At 49.2% G+C, this 25,878-nt stretch overlaps 3 protein-coding genes across 7 annotated transcripts; 1 reads left to right on the top strand and 2 right to left on the bottom strand.

Annotated features, from left to right (window-relative positions):
• Nucleotides 1-6: 6 nt before the first annotated feature.
• MEAF6 (MYST/Esa1 associated factor 6) lies at nt 7-11,005 on the bottom strand. 4 transcript variants are annotated; one of them, XR_014171248.1, is made up of 9 exons: nt 10,745-11,005; nt 10,404-10,519; nt 9,385-9,472; nt 8,674-8,719; nt 6,953-7,142; nt 2,144-2,173; nt 1,912-1,970; nt 1,346-1,379; nt 7-679 (listed from the first exon to the last, which is right to left on the bottom strand). XR_014171248.1 is itself a non-coding variant. In XM_081923056.1 (8 exons), the coding sequence occupies exons 1-8, from the start codon at nt 10,847-10,849 to the stop codon at nt 671-673; spliced, it is 618 nt and encodes a 205-aa protein (XP_081779182.1). In that variant the 5' UTR covers nt 10,850-11,004; the 3' UTR covers nt 7-670. The 4 variants fall into 4 exon arrangements, 2 of the variants coding, with proteins under 2 accessions (XP_081779182.1, XP_081779183.1); XR_014171249.1 differs by lacking the exon at nt 2,144-2,173 and having other exon boundaries at nt 10,745-10,998; XM_081923056.1 differs by lacking the exon at nt 1,912-1,970 and having other exon boundaries at nt 10,745-11,004.
• A 1,603-nt stretch (nt 11,006-12,608) lies between these two features.
• On the bottom strand, nt 12,609-19,052 carry SNIP1 (Smad nuclear interacting protein 1). Of its 2 annotated transcripts, none has more exons than XM_081923050.1 (4): nt 18,067-19,052; nt 16,541-16,643; nt 15,640-16,217; nt 12,609-14,098 (listed from the first exon to the last, which is right to left on the bottom strand). In XM_081923050.1, exons 1-4 carry the CDS (start codon nt 18,144-18,146, stop codon nt 13,831-13,833), a joined length of 1,029 nt encoding a protein of 342 aa, XP_081779176.1. In that variant the 5' UTR covers nt 18,147-19,052; the 3' UTR covers nt 12,609-13,830. The 2 variants fall into 2 exon arrangements, with proteins under 2 accessions (XP_081779176.1, XP_081779175.1); XM_081923049.1 differs by lacking the exon at nt 18,067-19,052 and adding an exon at nt 17,611-17,687.
• Nucleotides 19,053-19,198: 146 nt separating this feature from the next.
• DNALI1 (dynein axonemal light intermediate chain 1) lies at nt 19,199-25,128 on the top strand. Its single transcript, XM_081923054.1, has 6 exons — nt 19,199-19,394; nt 19,513-19,649; nt 21,249-21,418; nt 22,103-22,281; nt 23,289-23,453; nt 24,777-25,128. The coding sequence occupies exons 1-6, from the start codon at nt 19,314-19,316 to the stop codon at nt 24,810-24,812; spliced, it is 768 nt and encodes a 255-aa protein (XP_081779180.1). The 5' UTR covers nt 19,199-19,313; the 3' UTR covers nt 24,813-25,128.
• The last annotated feature ends 750 nt before the right edge of the window (nt 25,129-25,878 follow it).

Raw genomic sequence — 25,878 nt, 5'->3', positions numbered from 1 at the left:
GAGATGGAAGTTTGATGGCTTTATTTACAAACAAAAGACAGAAGTGTTTTTTAAAAAGAGAGAGACTCTGCCCCCACCGCCTGTATCCCTCTCAAGCATCAGGAGAATTAAATAGTCACCTTCCTGCTCCAACCCACTGCCTCTTTGAAGTAGTTCCCCCAGCATCACCACAGTCAGGCTCCAGCAAGAGGGAAGAGGACCTACATAGACAAGGGGGCAGCACAGCTGGACCATTTCTTTCTTTCTTTTTTTTATAAAAAAGTTGTAATTTAAATATCAAGGTTTGTTGTTGTTGTTTTTTAAAAAAGCAACATCATGAGACAAAAAAGGGGGTTATAATCAACCAGAAGAAACAGAAGGAAACATCAACAAGAGCATTTCCTGATGGTTATTTTACACATGATGGAACAGCAGCAGTGAGGCTGGCCAATCCAAGGTGGGCGTCTGTTGCCGAACAGCTGAGAAGGAAGGAAGCAAAGAAGGAGCAGCTGCAGCTGCTGCTGCTGTCACAGATTGTCCCCATCAACATCATCTGAGCTGAGCTGAGCCAGGAGACCTGGGCAGTCTGGGGTGGGAAAGAGCTGGCCTTGTGCTTATTCAGTCTCCTGGGGCGGACTGGGATTTGGGGCAGGAGGCAGACAGGCTCTTGGAAGATTCAGCATGGAGGCATCTAGTAATCCTGTGGCAGGAAAGAATAAGGTGGCAGGGCATCAGTACAGCTGCTCCCACAAACTGCTGCTTCAGAATCCCACCCCACTCTTTGCATTCAGTGTGGGGAGAGGGAGGAAGATTTAGCTCAGCAGGGGCAATGCCAGAGAGAAAGGCGGATTTAAACACTGCCTTTGGTGAAAACACGAGAACATAACTGCCTGCTGGTTCAGGCCAATGGCCCAACTAGTCCAGCATCCTCTTCTCACAACGGCCAACCAGATGTTGCAGTGGGAAACCAGCAAGCAGGACCCAGGCATGAAAGCAGTCTCCCCTCCAAGGGTTTCCAGCAACTGAGATTCAGAAGGATTACTGCCTCCAATAGTGGAGGCATAGCCCAGCCATCATGGCTAGCACAACCCTTTCCATGAATTTGTCCAATCTTTTAAAGCCACCCAAGTTAGCTGTGTGAAGAAGCTTAACCACTTAGACACATTGCCAGGTCATTCATTAAGTGGAGGATGAGTAGAGGAAGGATTCACCCCTTAGTGAAAAGATGGGATTTGTCTTAACTCCTCATCCACCCTCCCCATCCCAGAATTCTGCCACTGAAAGAAGAACTGGGTGGAGAGGAAGGGCAGGGGGTTGAAGGTAGGGGGCGGAGAAGGGCATTCCAAGGTCAGAGGATGATACTTACAGCTCGGGGCTTTTTGTTCAATTTGAGATCAATCCTGCAAGGAAAGAAAGAGAAAGGAGCTTTCAGATGAGATTCAGGGAAAAGTCAGATCCAAAAACCAAGCCACAGAACGTGGTTAATTTGTCCCCAGTTGCCAATTCAGCCAGGCCAAAGCAGAATCTGCCCCCACCCCAACAACATACCCAAAACCCTGCACAGAAATGCATTTTTCTACCCACACAATCAGAAGGAAAATGAATTAGAGAGTTAGCCAGCATCCATAGACTGAGTTAACATGTCATGCGCTATGTTAGCAGGTTAAAGAGTGCAGCTCTTTTGAGGAGAGAGCGGATGTCAGATTGAAAGAAGATTTGACTACCCCAGCCAAATCAAGGCCTTGTCTTTCTCTGCAGCGGGGCGGGGGAAAAGGCCAAGTCCAACATGGGCCATTGGCTTCAGAAAGCAAAGCAAGAAAAATCAAGTTTTCAAAACCCCAACAGAAGTTTATCTGCTTTTTAAAATGATGTAAAGGAAGCGGAAGAAGGAAGCCGATTGAATATTGCCAAGGTTATTAAATAAAAAGTTACCTCCAATGCGCTTTTGTCTGTATTTTAAAAAACTTGCCAGCCTAACCTAATATACATACCTACAATTAAACAGATAAACTATGGGTTAGAATAGCTTTGACCAGGCATGGCGGGAGGGAGGAGTGGGGGGTGGGGGGGGAGGGAAGAGATGAAAGCAGGGGAGGGAGGGTGGTGTGGAGAAAGGTCTACGGACTATAAACACAGCACAAGAACTAAGTCAAGTCAAACTTACTCAAAGTCATAATCAAACATGCCAGACGGGCTGAGGGGGCAGCATTTGAAAGGAAGAAAGCAACAGACATTAATATACTAAGGAATTAAAATTAATTAGTCGATTAGCCACCCTAGCAAGTTTATTCAAAAATAAAAACAGAGCCAGTGGTGATGATCCAAACTTCAGAATAGGGCATCTGATGACCAAGCACCGGCCTTTAAAATCCCTCCCTCCCCCCGCCCCCTGCCCCACTCCCAGCCTCTCAGCCTGGCACCCCACAGATTCCACCTCCCACCCCACAAGCTCTGTGGAGCATTCCTATGGAGCTCAAGGGGAGAAGAGCTGCAGGGGGAGGGAACAGGCAGGTGAGGAGGAAGAAGAATGATGGGGAAGGGGGCAAAGGCAGCTCTTAAGGGCAGAGTAGCAGTGGGTGGGAGGGAGCTGACACGGGAAGGTGGGAGAGCAAAGGCAGGAATAAGCAGCACCAGAACGGATTCGGTCCCAGACATTCACGCACATGCCAGCCTCACTCACAAACCCTGGTCTGGATTCTTGGGGGATTGGGATTTTCAACAGACCGGTCAAACACAGCGTGGCTATGAGACTCCCGGTCCGGAGCACCCAGGAGGAAGGGAAAGCCTGAAGCACCCCACAACATCAGTGGTTTTTAAACAGAGGTTGGAGGGCCATCATCTGTCGGGGATTCCTGAGCTGCAACTCCTACACTGCAGAGGGTTGGAATCCTGGAATCCTGTCCAGCTCTATCAACTCTGTAAATCTTTGATTCTACCCAGCTGCCGGATATTCTGAATGCCCACCTAGGATGTGAAACTGTGGCAGACTCCCATTTTCCATCCTTTGTCCCCCTTTCCCACCACTACTTTTTGCACTTTCCTAGATTGCACTTTCTCTATGGGGCAGCTCTCTGCCCTCTCACTCTTACAGAGCAGCCTGGACCCAGATGGGGCTATGCCAATAGCCATAACATGCTGCAGTTAGAGGTGACATTTCACCTGCGTTTTCCATCTGACATCTGCTCAACGGAGGCCTCTTTCCTATTTGGAGTTGGGCCCTTGGCAAACCCCCACTAATTTAGGAGCATCCCTGGCTGTGGACCTGAACTGCACCCCTGGGGTGGCTTCTTTCCCCCCTGCAACCCATAAATGGGTCAGCATGGAGCAGTGGTGAATCAAATGCCCAGCTCCAAACAGTGAGTCGCCGGGTGAACCATGCCTAACCTACTCCCAAGAGCTGCTGAGAGGATAAGAAAGAACCATAATTGTCACCCTGAGCTCCTTGGAATGAAGAATCAAAATTTACTAAAATAAAGCCACCTCCCTCTACATTATTGGTGGGGAACTTTTGGCCCACCAGGTGACCCACCACGGTGTTTTGGGTGCCATTCCAGCAGTGGGAGAGCTGAGAAGCAGAGAATGATTGGCTCTGCTGGGACAGGCCAGCCCCATCGGGCCTCCTCTGCCCTTAACTGTCACCTGCAGGCAGCCATTCCCCCCAGGCTGCATCTGTGGGAGAGATGGGTACCAGCAAGGCTCATTTCATCAGCTTTGCTAGAGGCCTAGCTCCATCAGGCACCTCCTGCTCCTGAACTGTGCCAGCTGGTCAATATAGGAACAGCTGTGCAGAAATTGGTACCCAAGTTTTTGTTTTCATTTTCCTCTTCCCTCTCTGTTCCGTTTCCCTTGCATTTCATGGCTTGTTTGTTTTTAACAGACTGTAAGCCTGCAGGTAGGGATTGTCATTTCTTGATCATATGTACTCTAGTGGCCAAAATTGTGGAAACCTTTTGGAAAAAGTGCATTTCTGAGGTTTGATGGCTCATAACACTTCTTTTTTGGAGTATTACCATAAAATTATATATCAATGGAAAGATAATTTAATGAATATAATGCAATAACTTTTATGAAGGATTATTTATTACAACAGCAGTCATAAAGAAGAAACGTGAACCACACAGAAAAAATGAGATATGCAAGAATTCTCACCATGTCAGTTAATACTTAGTTGGGTAAACTTTAGCTTTAATTACAGCATTACGACGCCTTCCTATGGAGTGAACCAAGTTTTTTTTAGTTCTGCAGCTGTAATAATGTGAAACCAAGATTGAATTATTGCCTCTATTAATTGGGTTTTATTGCTGGGTTGCTTCTGACTGACAAGTTTCTTTAGTTGGCTCCATAGATTTTTGATTGTGTTAAGGTCTGGGCTATTCCCAGGCCATTCCAGCAGTGGAATATGATTATCTTGAAACCACCTTTTGCACACAGCAGCAATATGACATGGAGCTAAATCATGCTTAAATATTTAATAAACATTTATATAAATGCTTCATTGTCTTGGAAAAGATCATGTGTGGAACGCTTCAGTTCGGGCTCAAGTATTTCATTTATGTATTTTGGGGCATTTACATTCCCATTAATGATGCAAATTCTGCCCATAGCTTTTGCTGTCATACAACCCCAGATCATAACACTAACTGGGTGTTTCACGGTAGGTGTAATGCAAGTAGGATGCAAATCTTCTCCGATTCTTCTCCTCACGTATTTCATGCCATCACTACCAAGCAAGGAGATTTTGGTCTCATCATTCCAAATAACACTGTCCCACTGTTCTGCGGTCCAGTTGGGTTTTAGCCCAGTTTAATCTTTTCAGCCTTTGAGAAATAACTGTGGCTTCTTCCTTGGAATTCTAGCATTTAGAACATATTCCTGCAGTCTGCGCCAAACAGTCCTTGCACTCAACTTCACATTACATTGCGCCATGTCATCTTGTATACACCCAGATTATTTTTCTGCCACGTAGCCACACCTCTCAATTCTTCTGTTGTTACTTGCTGTTGTGCACCTTTTCCTGCCTTTACCAGTCTGATTTTGCAGTGACTGAGTCTCCTTATACCTCTTCAAAAATTTAGAAATGCCACCTTTAGTTAAGTTTCCACCAATTTTTCTTCTAATTTCTTCATAACTGTAGCCTTGTTCACTTAACAGTACTATTTTACATCGCTTTCTGGGTTACCAGGCAACGCTTTGCACCATTTCTTTAATTTTATTACGTTTTACAAGCTCACTAAATGAAAGAACACAAAAAAACCAACCAACTTGATAGCAATCACCTAACACACTGACCAATGTCCTCCTCTCAGCTCCAGTACATAACATCAACAGCTGAATCCTACTGTGACCTGATTGGATCATTGCCAAAACAAGACGACACCTGATTGGCTCTCCAAACACTCATGCTCATTGGCTACATTCAAATGAAGGAACGCGACTGCGTATAGGCCTAAGGAAGTTGTGCTTCCCTTTTCTGGTTATTTAGGTATACCTTTTTACAGAATACAGGTAAGTGAACTTAATGTTGCATTCTCCATTGATATATAATTTTATGGTATTACTCCCAAAAAAAAAAGTGGTGTTATGAGCCATCAAACCTCAGAAATACACCTTTTCCAAAAGGTTTCCACAATTTTGTCCACTAGTCTAAGCTGCTCTGGGAGTCTTTTGGGCTGAAGTGCGGGACGCAAATGCTCCAAACAAAATAAACCACGCCTACCTTTCCCAGCCCTGATGGCAGGTGAATCAGATGTAAGAAAATTCAAGTTAAGGCTTGAGACCTCAAGCTGGAGCCCCCTCTAAGTGCTCTCACCCCCGACTCCTCCTTTACAGGCAAAATGGGCTGCTTTTTAACGGAACATCTTCGTCTATTGCCCTGCACAGTAACAGGAAAAGGGCAGGATTTTGCCTGTAAAGGAAGAGTCAAGAAGGCACCTTCTCCTGCTTCCTCTTCCTTTGCAATCACACCTTGAACATCCTATGACCTGTCATGTATTTTTATTTACGTACAACAGTCCTACCCCACCTCCTTCCATCCAAGGAATTCAAGGTGGCATTGATTGGTTCTCCCTCTGCACATCTTATCCTCACAAGAACCCTGTGAGGTAGATTAGCCTGGGAACAGGGACAAGAGCCCCAAGATCACCTAGTGGGAGCTTCATGGCTGAGTGGGGATTTGAACTCTGGTCCCCCAGGTCTTAGTCAAACACTCTAACTCTGCGGTTCCCGAAGTAGTGCCCCTTGGGGGACAGTGTGATTCCTTAGGGGGGCACTAAGAGGCAAAGGGGTGGAGGGGGGAGGCCGCTAGAGGTGTAAATAACACTCAGACTTCGAAAAGCTGGTATCAATGTATCAAGTTCATCAGTTTTCTTGAAATAATTAAGCTAAATAGCGTTAACTGGATTTTGAATAAATGTGCAATTAACTGTTACTGTTTTGAATTCTAGTGTGTTATTATCTACCTTAACAGGTCATGCAAACCACTATTTTGAATAATGCTTTTTACAGAGTAGGGGGCACTGGGGATGAGGTTATGGAACCAAGGCAGCAGTGGCCTGAAAAAGTTTGGGAAGCACTGCTCTACCTGCTGCACTGCACTCCCCCTGTCCACCTGTCAAAGTGGCCCGAAAATCCAGTCCCCCAGCCCTGCGCTGTGCCATCAAGAGTCCTCTTCAACACCCACCTCAAAATAAAGATTTGGTAGGGTTAGACTCTCCTTCACGGGAGGTTTTTAACCAGAGGTTGGACGGCCATCCCGCAGGGGTTCTTTAGCTGCGATTCCTACGTCACAGGGGGCTGGACTAGATGCCCTTTGGGGGTCCCCTCCAACTCTACAATTCTATGATTCCAAAACCAAAACATGTACCAAGCCAGACGGGGAAATCCTCTGGCAGGGTATTTGCCCTTCAAGAGAAGGTGCCCTCTAAACCCCCCCAACTCCAGCTCAGCCCACGCACCTGGCCCTCGCCCCCCTCACCTGTGTCGATTTTTGTTCTTCCGTTTTTTGTGGCTACTGTGGTGGCTGCCCGAAGTGGAGGATGCCGCCTTCTGGGGCTTCACCCCTTGGACGGAGCCGTCCAGCTCTTCGGCTTCTTCTTGGCTCGGTTCGTTCTCCTGGTTGTGGAAGTCTGGGGAGGTGTCACTCTCCGTCCCGCTGCCAGGCTCCCCTGAAGGAGAAATCCAGACATGCCTCAGAGCTCGGAGAAACAGCTGTTCTCATTGGCTCTGGTCAGAAGGCCAGCCCCCAGGGGTCAGAAAGGAAGCCCCCACAGCAGGGGGGAAATGCGCTTTTTGCAGCCACACCTGAATTATCAATTTACTCTTTTTTATTTTAAAAAAATCATTCTATTTCTAACCTATTCTTATCTCAGAAAACTCAGAGCAGGATGGAAGAATAAATAAGTGAGAAACATGGGCTGATTTGGGTGATGCAAGGGTTGCCCTTCTCCTTGAAGCACTAGCTTTCCACATGAAAGGCCTAAAGGTAAAGGTAAAGGTACCCCTGCCCGTATGGGCCAGTCTTGACAGACTCTGGGGTTGTGCGCCCATCTCACTTAAGAGGCCAGGGGCCAGCGCTGTCCGGAGACACTTCCGGGTCACATGGCCAGTGTGACATCGCTGCTCTGGCGAGCCAGAGCTGCACACGGAAACGCCGTTTACCTTCCCGCTGGTAAGCGGTCCCTATTTATCTACTTGCACCTGGAGGTGCTTTCGAACTGCTAGGTTGGCAGGCGCTGGGACCGAGCAGCGGGAGCGCACCCCGCCTCACATGAAAGGCCTAGTGTCAGCCAAATGTGCCAAATTAGTAGATATTCTCACTGGTCTGTTTTATTAGGCCTTATACTTACACAGAAGAAAGACCTGCACATGCAGACAATAGATTCTATGTGCTAGGGTCATCTAAATGATATAAATCAGCCTCGGCTTACATGAGGGAGTGTTCCATGGAAATCCTATGGCACAATGTACCAGTGCAAATTACTGGTGTGATGCCAGAATTGTTAGTGGGGATGTGGGGAAAGAAGCACCTTCCTCCACCCGTGGTGGGACTGCCCGCAGGCATTCAAATGCTGGACAATTGGTCAAGAAATGACCAAAATCCTCAAAAATCCCAACACAACTTCACTGCAGCTTTAATTACTAAAACTGTGGGAAGAGCAACTCAGTTTTCAGCTCTCAGGGAAAACCTTGCAGGACTTGTGACTTCTGCTTTGGTATAAAAATATGTGAAGTTTAGCATTAGCTGAAAAAATAACTCCTAAATTACTTGGTGGCAAAAGCTTAGAGGACCCTGAAAAAATTTACACTGTTTGGTGGGATATTATATTATACATAACAAGCACACGGGACTCTCTCTCCACAGCACAATATGAAATTCAGCTTTCCTAATTGTCTTAAGTATTCTACCAGTCTAATATTGGGTCTCACCTAGATATATATATATATATTTATATAATTCTATTGTTTTTATTGTATTGGGTTTTTTATTTACAGTACTTCAATAAAATATTTAATTATTTTTTTTTAAGTTTTCCACGTGCAGGGAGCTTTCGGCATTCAATCCTGCTCTCTTCCAGAAGCGGGACAGTCCAACTCTGCACCTTCTGAGTTGGATTTCACAGCATCTGTGAAGTAAGCAGTGTGGAGACAAGATCACAAGAGAGGAAGGGGGCTCAGCAGGAAGGAAGGCCAACTTACGTTTTTCAATGAGCTGGTCCTGAACTCCTGCCAGTGCGCTGACCGCCTAGGAAACCGAAAGAGACCAGATTGAGGAGGATTGTGGGAACTTCTGGGAGACTCCACCCCATCGCCTCCTTCTCAGGCCACTCAAAGATGTGCCACATTTGGCTGGACTTCCGAGATTGTGCCATAGGACAGGCACAGCTTGCAAATCCCACCCCACTCCAAGTACTTGCCCTACTTTCTATGCTTTGGCAGTATCTCCCTTGACAGGATCTCAGGCATCTAGTAATGGGGGAAAGCTTCCTCTGCCCCAGGAGGGCTGGCATTGGTCCTCCCTCAGTGCTCGGAGGACAAAGAACAAACTACACCTGAATAAGACAAGGTGGGAGGGAAGGAGACTGGGAGGACGCAAATGGTGTGTGTTGTGGGAGAGGGCTGGCCAAAACTGGACAGGAATAACTCCAATGCTTTCAAAATAACAAATAAACACAGTTTGCTCAACCTGAAAGATGTCTAGAGAAGTTGAGGGATCAGTTCAGTGACTTCTTCCTGTCAATACAGGGAGACTACCTAGAGGAGGACCAAAAGTTGGAGGCAGCAATGCTTCTGAGTACCTGTTACTGGAAATCATGCAATATGCTTTCCACGTGTTTGGGTGGAAGAAAGGACATAGAAGGGGGAGGCCTCAGAGAAACAACACAGGCCTCGCCCCCAGGTTGCACTCACAGCAGCTGATGTGACTGAAGACTTGCTGAAAAGGCGCTCGGCTTCTTTGAACTTGCGGTTCCGTCGGTCATTCTTGCTGTTGGAGTTCCTGGAAGCAAGAGAGGAGAAAATAGATAGAAACAAGTTTTTCTCCCTGACTCAAAACACTAGAATTTGTGGACCTTCAACTGAATATTTAGGACAGCTACACAGTGCATTGTTAAACTATGGAACTTGCTCCTGCAGGAAGCAGTGCTGGGCACCAAGCAAGACGGCTTTGGAAGAGGATTAGGCCAATTCATGGAGGAGAAGGCTATCCACGGCTACTAGCCAGAATGGTTATGCTCTGCCTCCATGGTCGGAGGAGGTAAATACTACTGAATGCCAGTTGCTAGAAACTACAGGAGACGAGGGGGCTCTTGACCTTAGGTTCTGCTTGTGAGTTTCCCGTTGGGGCATCTGGTTGGCCACTGTGAGAACAGGATGCTGGACTAAAAGGGTCACTGGCCTGATCCAGCAGCCTTCCTATTGGCTGGTGTAAGTCAAGGGCAGACCTGTGAAATAGCATCTCCCCACAACCACCACCTCAAACGGGGAAACCACCCCTCTCTTCTCAAGAAGAAGTGGGAGGGAGTGCCCTTTTTCAGGCCGCCTTCTGGACTCTAGAATAAACTGTGGCTGCTGTATGACAACAGATTAAGGCCCAGGCCCAGTGGGTGACACACACACACCCTGGACCCCAGAGAGGTGGCTGTAGCCCCTGCCCCAAATCAGGGAAGGAGCACTGGTGAGGCAGGAGGTGGAGGGTGGGGGGAGGAGAAGGAAGGAGTAGCTCAAAGTGGAAGGGGGGCAGCAGGGAGTCACCCGCAGCAGTCCAGGCCATGGGACACCCCCCAGAGGAGAGCTATAGGGTTTATCACTTAGAGCAGGGAGGACCTGGCGCAGTTGCAAAGCGCTTTGCTAGAGGTCTCCTGTTGCAACCCATGACGCCAGTCCTCTTTGAGGGCAGCTTTCCGTTTGGCACCCCGCCCTCCACTCACTTCTGGTTGGTCAGGTAGCGGTCCCAGCCTCGGATGATGTTGCCGTACATCTGGGTATCTTCCAGGTAGCTGCCCTCGAAGGCGTAGATCTGCCGCTCCAGGTTGGCCAGCGTCTCCTGCAAAAGGGCAGAAGGGAGAGAGGAAACATCGAGCGCGCGGTGGGGAGGGGCGGCAGGGGAGCCTCGCGGTGGGTGGGGGCTTTTGGAGGAGCAGGGCAGAGAAGGCATCCCTCCCCGCGCCCGCGCCCACACTGCCCGGGCCAGGGGCATCTTCAACATCTTCGCCCAGGCCTAGCCCGCCCCTCCCCTCCCCTCCCTCGGCGTCGGGGGGCTCCTACTCACGGCCAGCTCCTGCTTGCGCTTGACCAGCTCGGCCAGCTCGCGACGGGTGTCCGGGATCTGCGGCGGGGCGCCGGCCTTGGTGGCCGCCCCGTGGAGCGCCGCCATCGCCCGCGAGAAGGAGAGCGAGCGGCAGGAGGAGAGGCGAGAGGAAGGCCCGACCCAGGCAGGCGAGCGGGAGCGCGATGCCGGGCGGAGCCGCTGGGAGCAGCAGAGGCTGGAGCCTCCTCCTTCCTCGCCGTCGGGCCAGCCCTTGCGCGGAGGCGGAGGCAGCCAAGCGGCGGTTGGGCGGCCCGCAGGCGGCAGTCCCCGCCCTGCCAGCTCCCTCCCTTTCGGCGGGGCTTCCACTCCGCTCTCGATAAGCAGCAGCAGGAAGGATGGAGGGGCCGGAAGGCTCCGCCCGCGCTTCCCTCTTGGATCTAGAAGCGCCCGCCGGTCCCAATCCCAGCCGATGGGTGGACTGGGAAGGGTCGAGGAGCCGACGGACACAGGCCCACGGATTCCCGCCGCCCTTCCACCTGGGGAGGTCTCTCACCCCGCCAGGAAGCCAACTCACAGTTAGGCTCCCAAGCCTCTGCCTTTCTGACGTTACTCAGCCGAAGAGGGGAAGGAGAAGAGTTGCACTATCGCCTCCGTTCAAATATATTTAGGGAATGTCAACAGGCCAGGAGAAGTTCCTGGGATTGTTTCAACCGGGCAATGGGTGCAAGATGAAGCAAATATTTGTTAGGAAGCAGAAAGCAATTATATTTCGAACCAGGCCTGAACCAGGTGACAGAGGCCCCTCTGTCTTAGGGAGGGAGTGATGTGTGACCTTATATCCCTTTTCCTCCAAGGAGTTCAAGGCGGTGCACATGGTTGCCCTTCTATTTTTGTTCTCACAGCAAACCGGTGAAGTAGGTTAGGCTGAGAGGCAGTGACTGACCCCAGTTCACCCAGTGAGCTTCATGGCTGAGTGGAGATTCAAACCCTGGTCTCCCAGGCTGTAAACCGGCACTCTAATCACTGTATCACACTGGCTGTCTTTTATCTCCTCTGTGCCAGTAGCAGATCATCCAAACCTAAGCTCATGGTTTGTACATCCCAGACAAACCGTAAGCCGGAAACTGAGAACGCATTAGGACAGCACATTAAGTGAAATAATTGCTAAGCTGACAGCAATTGTGATCTCCTTAGGGAGTCCACACAGTTGGGTTTGGCATTATAAAGTGGGTCATTCAGTTGAATGTACATGGGCAGAACCATTCACCTGCCCATCTCAGACCAGGCTGTCTAATATGTTCTTTCATGGATTGGTTAAGTCCATTCTTTGCTGCTCTTCCTTTTTAAAAATTGGGGCTGTATGTGTCATCCCAATTTTGTGATTTTGCTGCCTGCAGTGTTAGAAACTGAGATGTGAAAGCTAGGAGCTAAATGGCACCTTAAACCTAGGTTATGGGAGCAACAACAGAATGTCTAGGTGCAATTTGTTATAACTTGAATACAAAGGCGAAAATGAACTGCAGCTCAAATATTCTGTTCACTTTTCACATGGTCTAGTCCTTCCTGTTCAACCCACCCCCCAACATTCTTAAGAGGGTCACAATGGCACTGTATTGAAAATAAATATTTTGGTATTGGATTATGGGGCACAGGCTCTAAACAGCTTACAGCATGACTCCTCAATAGTACAAGGTTGCAGTGATAGAATGGTTTGTCGTGCTTGCCGAATGCCATTTTAAAAAAATACACAGAGCTTTGTAAACTCTACTTTTGCTGCTTATCTGTAATATCACACCAACCCACCTGTTTTCATTTAAAAGTTAAATAGGAAATAACATTATCAATTTGGAGAAAGGAAGAAAAAAACCACAGCAATATAAACATGTTCAAGCTAAATTTACAAATCCTTTATTTAAAAAAGAAAATAGGGACTTCTGGGAAAGGCAATACTGCTGTCCAAAACCATCTCCATCACCTAAAAGCTTGAAAATCTGCATTTTGGCCCCATATTTACATGCTAAACTTTATCCTAATATTCTTCTAGACATGCACACAACCCTATGCACATGGTACATTTATGCAAACAGGAGGTGCTCTCAGAAAGTGTGGGGCAGTAGGAAAAGTTACTACCCCTACACACAGCAAGTTGTGTTTCCTTTATTGTAAGGCACAACTGCAGCTACAGAACCTGTGCACAAGTTTTCAGAGTGCAAAAGGGTTGTGGGCGAAGGTCTTTTCCACCTCCCTTCGTACAACACTAATACACCTCCTGCCTCTTGCTATCAGTAAGACAAAAATATAGTAGCATCCACATTGAAAGAAAGGAAATTAAACTTACTTAAATGTTTTTTGGAAACTATCCACCATGCTAAGTGCAAAATTATTCATGGGGTAATACAGGTGCCTGAGAAACGAACTTAATGCTCCCTTCCTCTCAGTGGTAAGAAAGCCAGACAGAGGAGACAGAAAACTTCCTTTTCACTCCAGATTCAACTGCCACGGATCTGGAAAGTATATCCCTGAAAATGTATTTTGATGCACAATTTCCTACATGAATCTCAGAAATCTACACAATTTTTTGCAAGTTCTTTTACCTCGACACATTAATAAATCGAACTGCTAGAGACAGTACAGAACATCCAACAGGCTTTAAACCAAAATTCTTTTTTTTCTTAAAAAAAGTTGCATCTATCATTTTTTTAAAAACTGCAAGCAAAAGAATAAAAGGGGTGGGGAGAAGCAAAATAACCTGTTTGTTTGGAAAAGGCAATTTTTGTACAGGGTGGTTTCTTGTTTCAGAGTCTTAAATTAAAAGATACATTGAGAAACTCTAGCAACACAGCTGCAATATCAGCTGGGCATCAAAAGTGACCTCGCTTTCCTAGCACCTTCTGATTAACCCAAACCATTTGAAAAGCAACAGTTGGCTCTACTTCAGTGCCCATAACCATCAACTGAGTGTGTGAGAAGTTCACAAATTAACATGACTAGCCAAAGGCAGCAGATTTTAAGGCAGTGAGAGGCATCGGGGCAGCAATGCTTCAGTCCACACAAAGGATCTGAGGCTCAGCTGCAGAGAAAGGTTAAGTCCACCCCCTGATGGGCTGTCAGGTGGATTCTTCCTCCTCTTCCTCCTCCTCCTCCTCCTCCTCTGCCTTCTGGTCCACCTCTGAGGTATCTGATGACTCATGGAGCAGAACATACTCCCTGCTACTGAACCCAAATTTCAGGACATCCTTCTCTTTCAGTTCGTAGTAGCGCTGAGGCTCAATACGCTGGTTGTTCAGAAATGTGCCATTGCCTGAGCCAAGGTCAATAATGTAGGGTTTTACCTTCCGGCCCACTGTGCCATCAGGGCGGGTGTATTCCACAAGCCTTGTAAGAAACAAGAGATTTGTACTGATTAACAGCATAATATATGGGAGCCCAACTTCATTAAGATTTCTCCCAGCTTCCAGCATCCCACAACAACCCTGTGGAGCACATCTTAAAACATAAAACTCCTTTGAACATAACTGACAGCAGAGACCTGTGTGCTTATTCAGGAAGAAGAGCTATTTAGTTGTGACTGCTTTGCTCAAGGAGATCAGCTGTGGCCCTTTCCACCTTGAGAAATTTGTAGCTGCCCTAATCTTTAGTGCAACTATTGATAATGAACTTAAAGCCCCATAAGGTCTGCTCTGGTTTTAAACCTTCAATATGCCCCATAATTGCAATTTCTGATCACTCCCAGTCCTCACACAATTCAGCATATCAGGAACGGGGAATAGGAACCACCCAGTGGGCCAGATCCTTAGACAGGAATTCAAAGTCATGCTCTTACGACTGTTCTGTCAGCACAAATATTTCTGCTTGCCAAGTACAGCTTGGCAAGCCCCATGTCTCCTGGGTGCTGCTCTAGGGGTTCTCCTGACCCTTAAGAGATCTGGAGGAGGCATAGGGAGGGTAAGCTCTGTTGCACTGGCTTCCATTAGTTTACCAGGTTTGTCAAGGCTGGCCCTTAATTCCCCCACCCTCTGCCAACGTCATAATACTGCCAGATGACTGGCACATGCACATGTTGAAGTTCAAAGGAGAATGCCTTCAAAGGGACTTGCTGTAACCACTGATTGGCAGTCAGAGGGAGCTCCTTTGAAGTCATTCTCAAGAAAATGGTTTGGGTAAAAGCTGCTTTCTCCATAAACAAAGCATTTCCCCCTCTGCAGAGAAAAACAATTCTCTGTTCCAAGCAGGTTTGAATCCACACCCCTTCCTGCAAACAATGCAAGTCCCCTCAGCTATGCTAGGGAGTTCCTATCAGCACCAACAAAGAACCTGCTTGCAAAGGAACAATTGGGGGCTTAAGTTAAATCCTTTATAACCGTGTCTATACCTGCCCCACATTTCACATCCTCTATGTAAGGCCAAATGGGGAGCAGGTGACTGTAGTTTGTGGGGAACAGTTTCATGGACCAAACTGGGACTTGTGCCAGGCTTAATTAGGTCCTTGGGCTAGAAGCTCCCCGACACTTGCTTGGGACTTGTTGCTTGTTTGTCCCAAGTTGAAGGAATTAGAAGGGCTTTACTAGGAGACAAGGCTGACATCAAATTGCAGGCAAGGAGCTTTAAAGCAAGGATACTTTCTCAATAGCGACATAGTGTACCAGGAAAGAGGAGCTACGGTCAAAACGACAGCAGATGAATGTATTTGGCATAAATTTGCTGGAGAGGGGTAGGACAACATGGAGGTAGCAATTACAGGGCGTATTTATCAATAAAATGATGTATCCAAAGTCCTTAATACTGTCTTTTACTGTATAGATCCCAGCCAGTAAGTGGGGAGTATTAATAGCTAACTTGAAACTAACAGCTACTCATAGCTCATAGAGGCTCCTAAGCAGCTAGATATCCACACCCACACCTGGGCCAAGACTTACCGGTACTGAAAGACAGCGTGTTGTTTTGAGCAGGAGGGGTGGTCAATAGGGATATCAGCAATGCGTCGGTGCCTGCCCAGCAGGTAGGCACTCTGCCTGTGAATGTACATAACTGGGAGAACCTCGTCGTTCTTGAAAGGATACAAACGCCACCGCTTCTTAGGAATCCGTGCTTCTGGGGGCTCGCTGTATTTGATCACGACACCACGGAACGTATTGGAATCCTCCAGAAGTGCACCAGACAGTTCAAAGCTTGGTTTCTCTTTATTCCCTGGCTCTTTGTCTGTGCTGTGTGACCCCTCTGCCTCTGGATTCTCTTCGTCACCGCTGGCTTCTGCCTGCTCCCGGCGCTCCCGACGTTGCTCATTATATAATTCCCTCTGTGCCTGCTGAACCTGGAAGCGATGACCGTCCCTCTCCTTTTCGTGGCCCCCAGGCTGATCCCGGTGGGGCTTCCTTCGGCCAGAATGGTCCCGATGTCTGTCTCGGTCATTGCTTCTTTCTCGCCTGTGGCCCGGCTCAGAGTGGTCTCGATGTGGACGCTCCTCATGCCCCCTCTGGGAGCGTTCTTCTCGCTCCTACATTAGGGCAATAGCAAAAGGCAAGTTTTTAAAAGATCTGTTCATGAGTATAAATAAGTAAAATGGTTTCAGCTTTTCATATATTTTCTAAAACTGTAAAACTGTTATCACAGCATGCTGAATTTAATAGCCACACTACAAGGTCTGTTTGGAAAAATTAAGCTATTGCACAATCTAATGGCAGTGATAGTGTTTGTTTAGCTTTTTTTTTTTTTTACACCAGTAACTTTTGTTTCCTCAAGTTGTCCATACTTGCTTTAATCCTAAGTGTGCAATACAATACAAAGCTTCTGTCAATTTTATCTGGTATGCCCAGTTACCTGCTTTACTTTAGGGATCACATGATGCGGACTTCGGCTTCTTTTCTCTCGGGGGGATTTGCTTTTTTTGTTTGAGGACTTGTTTTTTCTTTTTGACTGTGACCTTTTAAAGATATGAAATCAAGGTTAAGCACATGAATTCCCATCAGCAAAAAAAAGGCACATGCAAGTCAACACACTTGATCCACTGTGGTCTGGTATACAGCAATTCAGAGGTGAGAGTGGGGCATCAATAAGGAATATATACCTGACATTTGCAGAATCATACAAGGCAGCTTAAAAAGTAAAGGTACCCCTGCCCTTACGGGCCAGTCGTGTCCGACTCTAGGGTTGTGCGCCCATCTCACTTAAGAGGCCGGGGGCCAGCACTGTCCGGAGACACTTCCGGGTCACGTGGCCAGCGCGACAAAGCTGCTCTGGCGAGCCAGCACCAGCGCAGCACACGGAAACGCCGTTTACCTTCCCGCTATAAAGCAGTACCTATTTATCTACTTGCACTTAGGGGTGCTTTCGAACTGCTAGGTGGGCAGGAGATGGGACCGAAAGACGGGAGCTCACCCCGCCGCGGGGATTCGAACCGCCGACCCTACGATCAGCAAGTCCTAGGCACTGAGGTTTTACCCACAGCACCACCCGCGCCCCACAAGGCAGCTTAAATAAAGTTAAATCAACAAAGTACAGAAGATAAAAACGCAACCAGGAAGCATAACAAAACAGCAAATAAAGCCAACAACTATTTAAAGAGACAGCAGGTGACACAAAGACAGGGGGCTGTGAGGGCTTCCTGTATCTTTCCACTGTCTGCAATTCCTCCTATGCTTAAGCAAGATCTGAGGTGAAGGCCAGTGGGATAAGGAGACCTTCACAGTTGAGGGGCATACTGTACTTGCTGGGAGTTGCAGTGCAAAACATCTGGAGGGCACCACGCCGGCAAAGGCTAGTATGTGTAGCACCACTCTCACAGTCAACAGGTGAAACTCAGTTTCCCTAATGTGTGTTATCTAATCAAAGCCCAATGCCACTACAGAAGCATTTAACCCACATTTCCCATAATTGTCATTCTACCCTACCTCACCTTCTTGCAAAGCCAGTCAAGCCAGACTTGAATAGGAAACAGTTGCCCGGAGACCATTGTATTATTCGTTGTCTTCATATCCCACCTTTTTTAGGCATGGAGCTCAAGGCGGCAAACATGGTGCCAGCTACCCTGTGAGGCAACTTAGGTTGAGAGAAGGCAGTGGCTGGTCCCCAAGGTCACCCAGGGAGCTTCATGGCCGAGCGGGGGGTTTGAACCCCGGTCTCTCCCATGTCCGACACTCTTAACCAGTACAGCACACCGACTCTCGGTCCTTCAAGGCTCCTTTTTATAAGGCAAAGGGCAAATAAAGCGAGTCGGCCCACGGCCTCGCGCCCCCCCTTCCCCACGGAGCGCCAGTGGAGGAGGCGGCGGCGCTGGGCCGGGCCCCTTCCCCTCACAAGACACAGGAGCTTCTGAGCCCATCCTCGCCACCCCCGAGCATCATCACCTGCCGGCCCCCGAGTTCCCCGGCGGCGGCGAGTGGCTTCCGCGCGGGCTCCGCTTCCGCCGACGCTGCGGCTCCTCCATAACACCGCCGGCCTCTTCTCCTTCTCCTTTTCCTCCCGCTTCCGCTTCCAGGTCGTCGCCGGTGTCACTATCGAGAAACACTTCCCAGCCAGGCTCGATGCCGCTCTACCTACTGTGCGCTCTATGGTTTGCCCTGTGAGCGGAGTTGTCTGGAGGACTAGTCGTGGTCAGACGCCCCCTGGCGGCCACTGATAAGATATTTACTTAATCATGCAGTGATGGCCAAACTTGGCCCCCCAGCTGTTTTGGGACTACAGCTCCCATCATCCCTAGCTAACAGGACCAGTGGTCAGAGATGATGGGAATTGTAGTCCCAAAACAGCTGGAGGGCCAAGTTTCGTCTTCACTTAATGGGTTCATTTATTGCTTTTTCATAACAAACGAGAGAGAGAGCGCGCGCGAGCAGGAAGCTCCCCCCCCCCCAAGCCGTGTGTGAAGCGCTGAAGCGCTGCAGACGGAGGGAGGCGCGATAAATACGGAATCTATCACTGGGGGAAAGGAGATGCTTCTCAATCCTTTCCGAAACAGCTCTAGACGTGACCCAGAAGTGAGGCTTGCGACTGCGGGGCCACCACGTAGAATGCCCCGTCGCTTGTGCTCGCCAGCCGCGCCTAACTAAGCTCACAGACCTCCATGACGGGCAGGGACAGTCGGGGGCGGGGGTTGAAAACAAGGACAGGCTCATCCTGAGCAGGTGACCGCTCCGCTCCTCTCTCTCCCCTTCTCCTCTCTTCCAGTCCCAGCCTCAGGGATTGTTGCTGCTAAGCTGCTTTGCAGGACAGTTTTCGTGTGCAAACCAAAATAGCAAGAATACCCGCACTGGACTATGTTAAGAAGGATTCAAGCAAGAACAACCCCGTGCTTAGCCGGGAGCGGCTCTTCTCTGCTTGCCTCTCGGGAGGAACGGGGCAGCGGTCCACGATACCCGGAAGTCGGCGCAGGCGGCACTACTCTCACGAACCCTTTCGGCTCCTGCGTGTCTCTAGGCTGCCGTGTGGTAGATGGGGCGGTCGCGGTGCTTTTCTGCGCAGGCGCGGGCTGGAGCGTGTCATGTGACTGGGCTTCCTGTCCGAGCCCGGTCGCCGTCGCTATGCCAACCTTAGCACAACAGGTCCCGGGGCGAAAGCCGGGCCCGCCCGGAGGAAGAGAGGAGCCGCCGCCGCCATCATGATCCCGCCCGCGGACTCCCTGCTCCGCTATGAGACGCCGGTGCTGGTCAGCCGCAACACTGATAAGCGCTCGCCCAAGGTACGTCCCGGGGGGTGGCGGCTGGGTCTGAGCTCCGTGCACGGAGCCCCTCCGTTCGCCCCAGCCAGCCCCGCTCCACTTGCTTCTGTCTCCGTCTTCTCCTCCTCCTCCTCCGCAGGCGCGTCCGCTGAAGGCGAGCCCGCAGGTGGGGCCTCCGCCGGGGCCCGTCCCGACGCCGAAGGGCAAGACCCCGCCGCCCACTGTAGACGCCACCAAGCAGCCCGAGGAGATCCTCAACGCCATCCTGCCCCCCAGGTGAGATGCAGGCTCTGTGAGTGGGTTGGGTCCGAAACCAAGGGGCTGCTGGGCAGGGGCCTCTCGAGTCCCCCTCCTCCTGCTGGGGCCGGAGGGGCAGCTGAGCTACCAGTCCTGGAGGGCTCCCCACCACAGTAGAGGCCAGCAAGGAAGCTCTACTCTTTATTGGGGGGGGCGGCTCCCCGTTCATTCCAGGCATGGCAAGCACCCACTGCCCAGCTACCTCGCTCTGCATGAGAAGAAGTCTGCATCTTCTCTATAGTGGCAACAGCAAAAAAAAAAACTTCCTCTGCAGATGCATGCTGAACTGGCAGCTTTACATCCACACCCACCCAAATACAGCTATACCTCATGTTACATCCACTTTATGTTATGTTCTTTCAGGTTACGTCCTGCAGCGACCCGGAAGTACCGGAAAGGGTTACTTCCAGGTTTCGCCGCATGTGCAGAAGCACAAAATGACATCATGCTCAGAAGCAGCGAATCACAACCCACCCATGCACAAATGCGCCACTGCGGGTTGCAATCTTTTCATGTTGCTAATGGGCCTCCCGAACGGATCCCGTTCGCAACCCGAGGTACCACTGTACTGAGCTGCGGCTCCATCCTGCAGTTACAGGTCTACTCACAGTGCACTCAGATTCAAGGAGTGGAGGCTACAGTGTTCTTAATGCCCTTGGACATGGAGCCATCCATTCCTCAGCTTAATGTGGATTATGAACCCCTCCCCCGTGCCCCCTTTAATTCCCCCTCCTCCACGGGCATAGCCAGGATTTCTATTAGGGGGGAAGGCTTTGTGCTGGGGGGACCTCAGTTAAGTATTTTTATTGATTTATGGGGTCAGCTGCCCCCCACTTGGCTATGCCCATGTCCTCTACATGTTTTCTTCCAACTACTGCTGTCATTCACTTTCTCTTCCCTAAATCTGGAGTTTCCCTATACAACTGATGTAGCTCTTGTATTCAAATTTTCAAAGCGTGGGAATCTCTATTTAGGGAGGACTAGGTATGGGACCCCTGGGACACAGGTGGCCCTGTGGGTAAAACCTCAGCGCCTAGGACTTGCCGATCGTCAGGTCGGCGGTTCGAATCCCCGTGGCGGGGTGTGCTCCCGTTGCTCGGTCCCAGCGCCTGCCAACCTAGCAGTTCGAAAGCACCCCCGGGTGCAAGTAGATAAATAGGGACCGCTTACTAGCGGGAAGGTAAACGGTGTTTCCGTGTGCTGCGCTGGCTCACCAGATGCAGCTTGTCACGCTGGCCACGTGACCCGGAAGTGTCTTCGGACAGCACTGGCCCCCGGCCACTTAAGCGAGATGGGCGCGCAACCCCAGAGTCGGACACGAATGGCCCGTACGGGCAGGGGTACCTTTACCTTTAGGTATGGGACAGCAGTAGTTTGAAGAGGACACTTTAGGTTGGGAATGATGGAGGCACGAGGAATTCACAATCCATGATAAACTGAGGTCTGAACAGGCTTTGGGTTGCTGTCTCCTTTCTAAGATTTAGAAGCCGCTGGAAATGTCTCTTTCATTACCAAAACATAAAGTGAGCCTGCTTGGTCTCCTTGAATCCTAGCCTCTCTCTGCTTGCTTTGGTGTAGAGAATGGGTGGAAGAGAACCAGCTATGGATCCAGCAGGTGTCGAGCACCCCCAGCACACGCATGGATGTGGTGCATCTGCAGGAACAGCTGGACCTCAAACTCCAGCAGCGCCAGGCCCGTGAGACAGGCATCTGCCCTGTGAGGCGAGAGCTGTACTCCCAGTGCTTTGGTGAGTGAGTGAACAGAGCCAGCCCTCTCCGCATGCACAATCTCATCCAGAAAATGAGGGCATGAGTCCCAGGTCCTCGTTTCAATGATTTGTCACATCCTCACCCCCAGTTCTAGTCCTACACCTCTTCCAATTAAAATACAGTAGCACCTCGGGTTACATTACCCTCGGGTAACGTAAACTTCAGGTTGCAAAAGTGGCAAACCTGGAAGTGTTTTGCCGCACACTCATGCGCAGAAGCGGTCTACCGCCACGCGCATGCATATAACAGTGATCCTCGAGTTGCGAAAATCTTGGGATCTGGCCAGACCTCTGGAACAGATCCCGTTCGCAACCAGAGGTACCACTGTAACACATTATAGTGTTATTTCCCATCCCACCCTCACCCCCAAAATACACCCCTTTCTGCTTATCCATTTCTTTTTAACCTGCCTCTTAAATAACTGTAGTTCATCTTCCTAGGAAAAGCCTCCCTGATCAACTTTGTTGCTGCTACAAGTACAGCTTTGAAACCTAAGTTAGTCATTAACTTGCTCGCAAGCTGGAACACCAAACACTGAAGAATTCTTGTCCTTTAAGGCAGTCATGAGTCCCTAGGTTCCAACCTCTGGAGGTGGGTGGGAGAAAGAGCATCAGTCCAGACTTTTCCCATGCAAAGCCTCATTTGCAACTCTTCCCTTGCAGATGAGCTGATCCGAGAGGTGACCATCAACTGTGCAGAGCGGGGGCTGCTGCTGTTGCGAGTGCGAGACGAGATCCGGATGACAATTGCTGCTTACCAGACCCTGTATGAGAGCAGTGTTGCCTTTGGCATGAGGAAGGCACTGCAGGCTGAGCAGGGCAAGTCTGATATGGAAAGGAGAGTAAGTGTGGAGGCCAACATCTCCCACCACTGCACGATCTTAGTTGGGGAAAGAAAGGCAGAGTTGGTTTGGGCCTCAAAGCTTCTTGGCAAGCATGAAGTCTACCACTTGCTTATAGTTGTGCAGATGTGTGTGTGCAGTGCATCGTATTGCAACTTTGCAAAGGAGAATAATCAGCTCCAAGGCTGAGCTGCCTAGGGTGAGCAAGCCGTGGGAACCACCTGAATAGTAATTACTGTCACACATCTTGCCTGCTTCTATTAAAGGTAAAGGTACCCCTGCCCGTACGGGCCAGTCGTGTCCGACTCTAGGGTTGTGCACCCATCTCACTTAAGAGGCTGGGGGCAAGCGCTGTCAGAAGACACTTCCGGGTCACGTGGCCAGTGTGACGAAGCTGCTCTGGCGAGCCAGCACAGCACACGGAAACGCCATTTACCTTCCCGCTATGAAGCGGTACCTATTTATCTACTTGCACCTGGGGGTGCTTTCGAACTGCTAGGTGGGCAGGAGCTGGGACCGAAAGAAGGGAGCTCACCCCGCCGCGGGGATTCGAACCGCCGACCATACAATCGGCAAGTCCTAGGCACTGAGGTTTTACCCACAGCACCACCCGCGTCCCACAAGGCAGCTTAAATAAAGTTAAATCAACAAAGTACGGAAGATAAAAACGCAACCAGGAAGCATAACAAAACAGCAAATAAAGCCAACAACTATTTAAAGAGACAGCAGGTGACACAAAGACAGGGGGCTGTGAGGGCTTCCTGTATCTTTCCACTGTCTGCAATTCCTGCTATGCTTAAGCAAGATCTGAGGTGAAGGCCAGTGGGATAAGGAGACCTTCACAGTTGAGGCAAGTCCTAGGCACTGAGGTTTTACCCACAGGGCCACCCACATCCCTGCCTGCTTCTATTAGGTGACAGTAAAGACACTTCCAGGAGGCCTGGAGAAGTAACACTGCACTTCTTGTGGCCACTCATTAACCTGGTGGGTCTGTTTTTTGCTCCAAGATTGCAGACTTAGAGGATGAGAAGCGGGACTTGGAGAGGCAAGTGAATGAGCAGAAAGCCAAGTGTGATGCCATTGAGAAACGGGAACTTGAAAGGCGGCAGGTGGAAGAGAAGAAGCACACAGAAGAAGTGCAGTTCCTGAAACGAACAAATCAGCAGCTCAAGGTTGGTTAGAGGGGACAGGGGCTGGATTGGTGCATAAAGAAACCACTCTTTCTTAGACATCCAAATTCTGTTGGACTCCCAGCTCCAGTCGGCGATGATGGAAGTTATAGTCCAGCAAATTCTACGCTCCTAACAGGATTCTGCGTTTAGACTTTAGGAGCCTTCCCGCCCCATCACCTATTGGTTTCTGACTTTGGGAGAGTTGCTACATCTTTCCTGCTCATCTGTTATACACAGGACACACCCAGGTTGATTTGGTCAGGCCAGTTTCTAGTTCCCAATTTACATGGCCTCCCAGTAATGTATGTTTTGTTAGAAAATACCAGAGCCTGGCTTTATGTAGGCATGTCCTTAACCTGGTCTGGAAGGCCAGAGTCCTTAATTCTAATCTGTTAGCCATATGCTAATCAGCAGTGGTATTCTTAATCAGAGGACTTAAGACTTGCTGAGAGGATCAGCTATGTAGACAGTTCAACATGTTTCACTAGTAGTGAGGGGCATTATTAAGGGTCCCAGAAGTGCAACTGTACTCTTTAATCTTAGTCAGTCTGATCATACAGAGCTGAGCACGTCAGTTGACAGGGTGGGATATTTTACCAAGTTTCAAAGGGCTACTTATGGGAAATCGAGGCCTGTTTGAATGCTTCACAATGGGTATTGTGTGCTTAGAAGTCTTGTTTCCTTCCACCTGTCCCTTAGGTAATTTAGGGGTGTTATGATTGGGGTGGAGGGACAGAAAACACTTTCCTCTTACCAAAGATTTGCCTCCTTGGTGGAGCCTGCTTCTGGCATGCAGGGAAGAAAAACCAGCAAGAAAATTGGATGTGGCCCCCAGTAACCCATCCTTGTTCAGTGGCAGCCAGTGGTGTTGTTTTTTTTCTAATTGGGCATCAAGTTGCCTCTAGTCACTGTTGTGAGCCTGAGTCCCAGAAATGATGTTCATAGCACAGCCCTCAGACAGCCAAGGGCTTCACGGCCAGTCATGAAAGCAGAGAATGCAAACCACTGTTACAGCAACTTTGATTCAATTTCCTCTTTAGTACTTTTACATTATGAAATGAGACTTTTGTAGCCAGGAAACAGTGCCAACTCTCCACTTTCTTCTCATAAAGCAACAGATTTCCTTGCCAAGAATGAAAGAAACTTAATTTATAAAACATGGGATGAGGAATGCAAGAACAAACAACACCCCCCTCTCCACTCCAACTTGTTTCAGCCCCCAGCACTGCAGCAGCCTCCAAGTGAAGCAGTGGATTGTTAGATGTGCACCTTCTGGCAAAAGTGAGAGACTAATTAATTAGTCTGTATTTTTCTGCTTTTCAGGCGCAGCTTGAAGGCATCATTGCACCAAAGAAGTAGCGGACCTTTCCAACAGCCCAGAGCTGGAGGGGGGAGTGCCTCCTGAGTGGCAAACAAAAGAATATCTTCCAAGAGTTCTTTAAAAAAGGTTCCAGAATTAATTTGCACCCCCTCTCTCATCTGGAGCAGCTCCCCTTCTCTGCTTCTAGTGATTTCTCAGCTGGCTTGGGATTTGCCTCACCAGTTTACCCTAACTAGAATTTTTTTAAGTATTTTTTTATGTAGTAGTACTTCAGTTTGTTATTACCAGGCAAGCCTCTGCCCCGCAGGAGGACAAAGGCTCTACAAAGTCACATTAAACTAAATAATTCTGAAACTTGGTCTGTTTGCTTAATTGGCATGAGTTTCCTTGATATTTAAATATCCAGTCAGCCTCTTTAAGAACATAAAGATAAAGGTATCCCTGACAGTTAAGTCCCATTCATAAACGACTTGGGGGTTGCAGTGCTTGTCTCGCTCTACAGGCCGAGGGAGCTGGCGTTTGTCCACTTCCACAGAGTTTTTCCAGGTCATGTAGCCAGCATGACTAATCCGCTTCTGGCGAAGTGCATTGAAACGCTGTTTACCTTCCCACCGGAGTGGTACCTATTTATCTACTTGCACTGCGTGCTTTCGAACTGCTAGGTTGGCAGGAGCAGGGACCAAGCAACGGGAGCTCGCGCTGTTGCGGGGATTCGAACCGCCGACCTTCCGAGTGGCACAGTGGTTTAAACCACAGTGCCACCAGCCTGCTAAATCAGGCCAGCATCCTGTTCTCATAGTAGCCACCCAGATGCCCCCGTGGAAACCCAGCAAGCAGGATTCCAGCACAAGAGCCCTCTCCCCTCCTGTGGCTTCCTGCAACTGGCACTCAGAAGCATTGCTGCCTTGAACAGTGGAAACAGAGCATAGCCACTATGGCTAGTAGCCACCAATAGCCCTCTCCTCCTTCATGCATTTGTCCAATCCTCTTTTAAACCCATCCAAGCTGGTGGCTATCACTGCTTTGTGTTTGGGCATTAGTTTAAATTGGGAAATGAGCAGTTTTACTTGCTGCTGCTTCATTTCTTAATTTCCTAGCCAGAGG

The sequence above is a fragment of the Podarcis melisellensis genome (genome assembly GCF_964234715.1).
Source record: "Podarcis melisellensis genome assembly, chromosome: 8".
NCBI classification, from domain to species: Eukaryota; Metazoa; Chordata; class Lepidosauria; order Squamata; family Lacertidae; genus Podarcis; species Podarcis melisellensis.
This window is presented reverse-complemented; position numbering and strand designations above follow the sequence as displayed.

Bases quoted from the DNA above. Each gene is read 5' to 3' on its own strand.
- MEAF6 (XM_081923056.1), bottom strand. From the start codon at position 10,849: ATGGCGGCGCTCCACGGGGCGGCCACCAAGGCCGGCGCCCCGCCGCAG. The intron at 8,720-9,384 runs GTGAGTGCAACC...TCGGTTTCCTAG, and splicing joins CTTCAGTCACATCAGCTGCT to GCGGTCAGCGCACTGGCAGG. The intron at 1,380-2,143 runs GTAAGTTTGACT...CTTTCCTTGCAG, and splicing joins ATGTTTGATTATGACTTTGA to GATTGATCTCAAATTGAACA.
- SNIP1 (XM_081923050.1), bottom strand. From the start codon at position 18,146: ATGGAGGAGCCGCAGCGTCGGCGGAAGCGGAGCCCGCGCGGAAGCCAC. The intron at 16,644-18,066 runs GTGATGATGCTC...TATCTTTAAAAG, and splicing joins GGGAACTCGGGGGCCGGCAG to GTCACAGTCAAAAAGAAAAA. The intron at 16,218-16,540 runs GTAACTGGGCAT...GCCCTAATGTAG, and splicing joins TGATCCCTAAAGTAAAGCAG to GAGCGAGAAGAACGCTCCCA.
- DNALI1 (XM_081923054.1), top strand. From the start codon at position 19,314: ATGATCCCGCCCGCGGACTCCCTGCTCCGCTATGAGACGCCGGTGCTG. The intron at 19,650-21,248 runs GTGAGATGCAGG...GCTTTGGTGTAG, and splicing joins AACGCCATCCTGCCCCCCAG to AGAATGGGTGGAAGAGAACC. The intron at 22,282-23,288 runs GTAAGTGTGGAG...TTTTGCTCCAAG, and splicing joins AGTCTGATATGGAAAGGAGA to ATTGCAGACTTAGAGGATGA.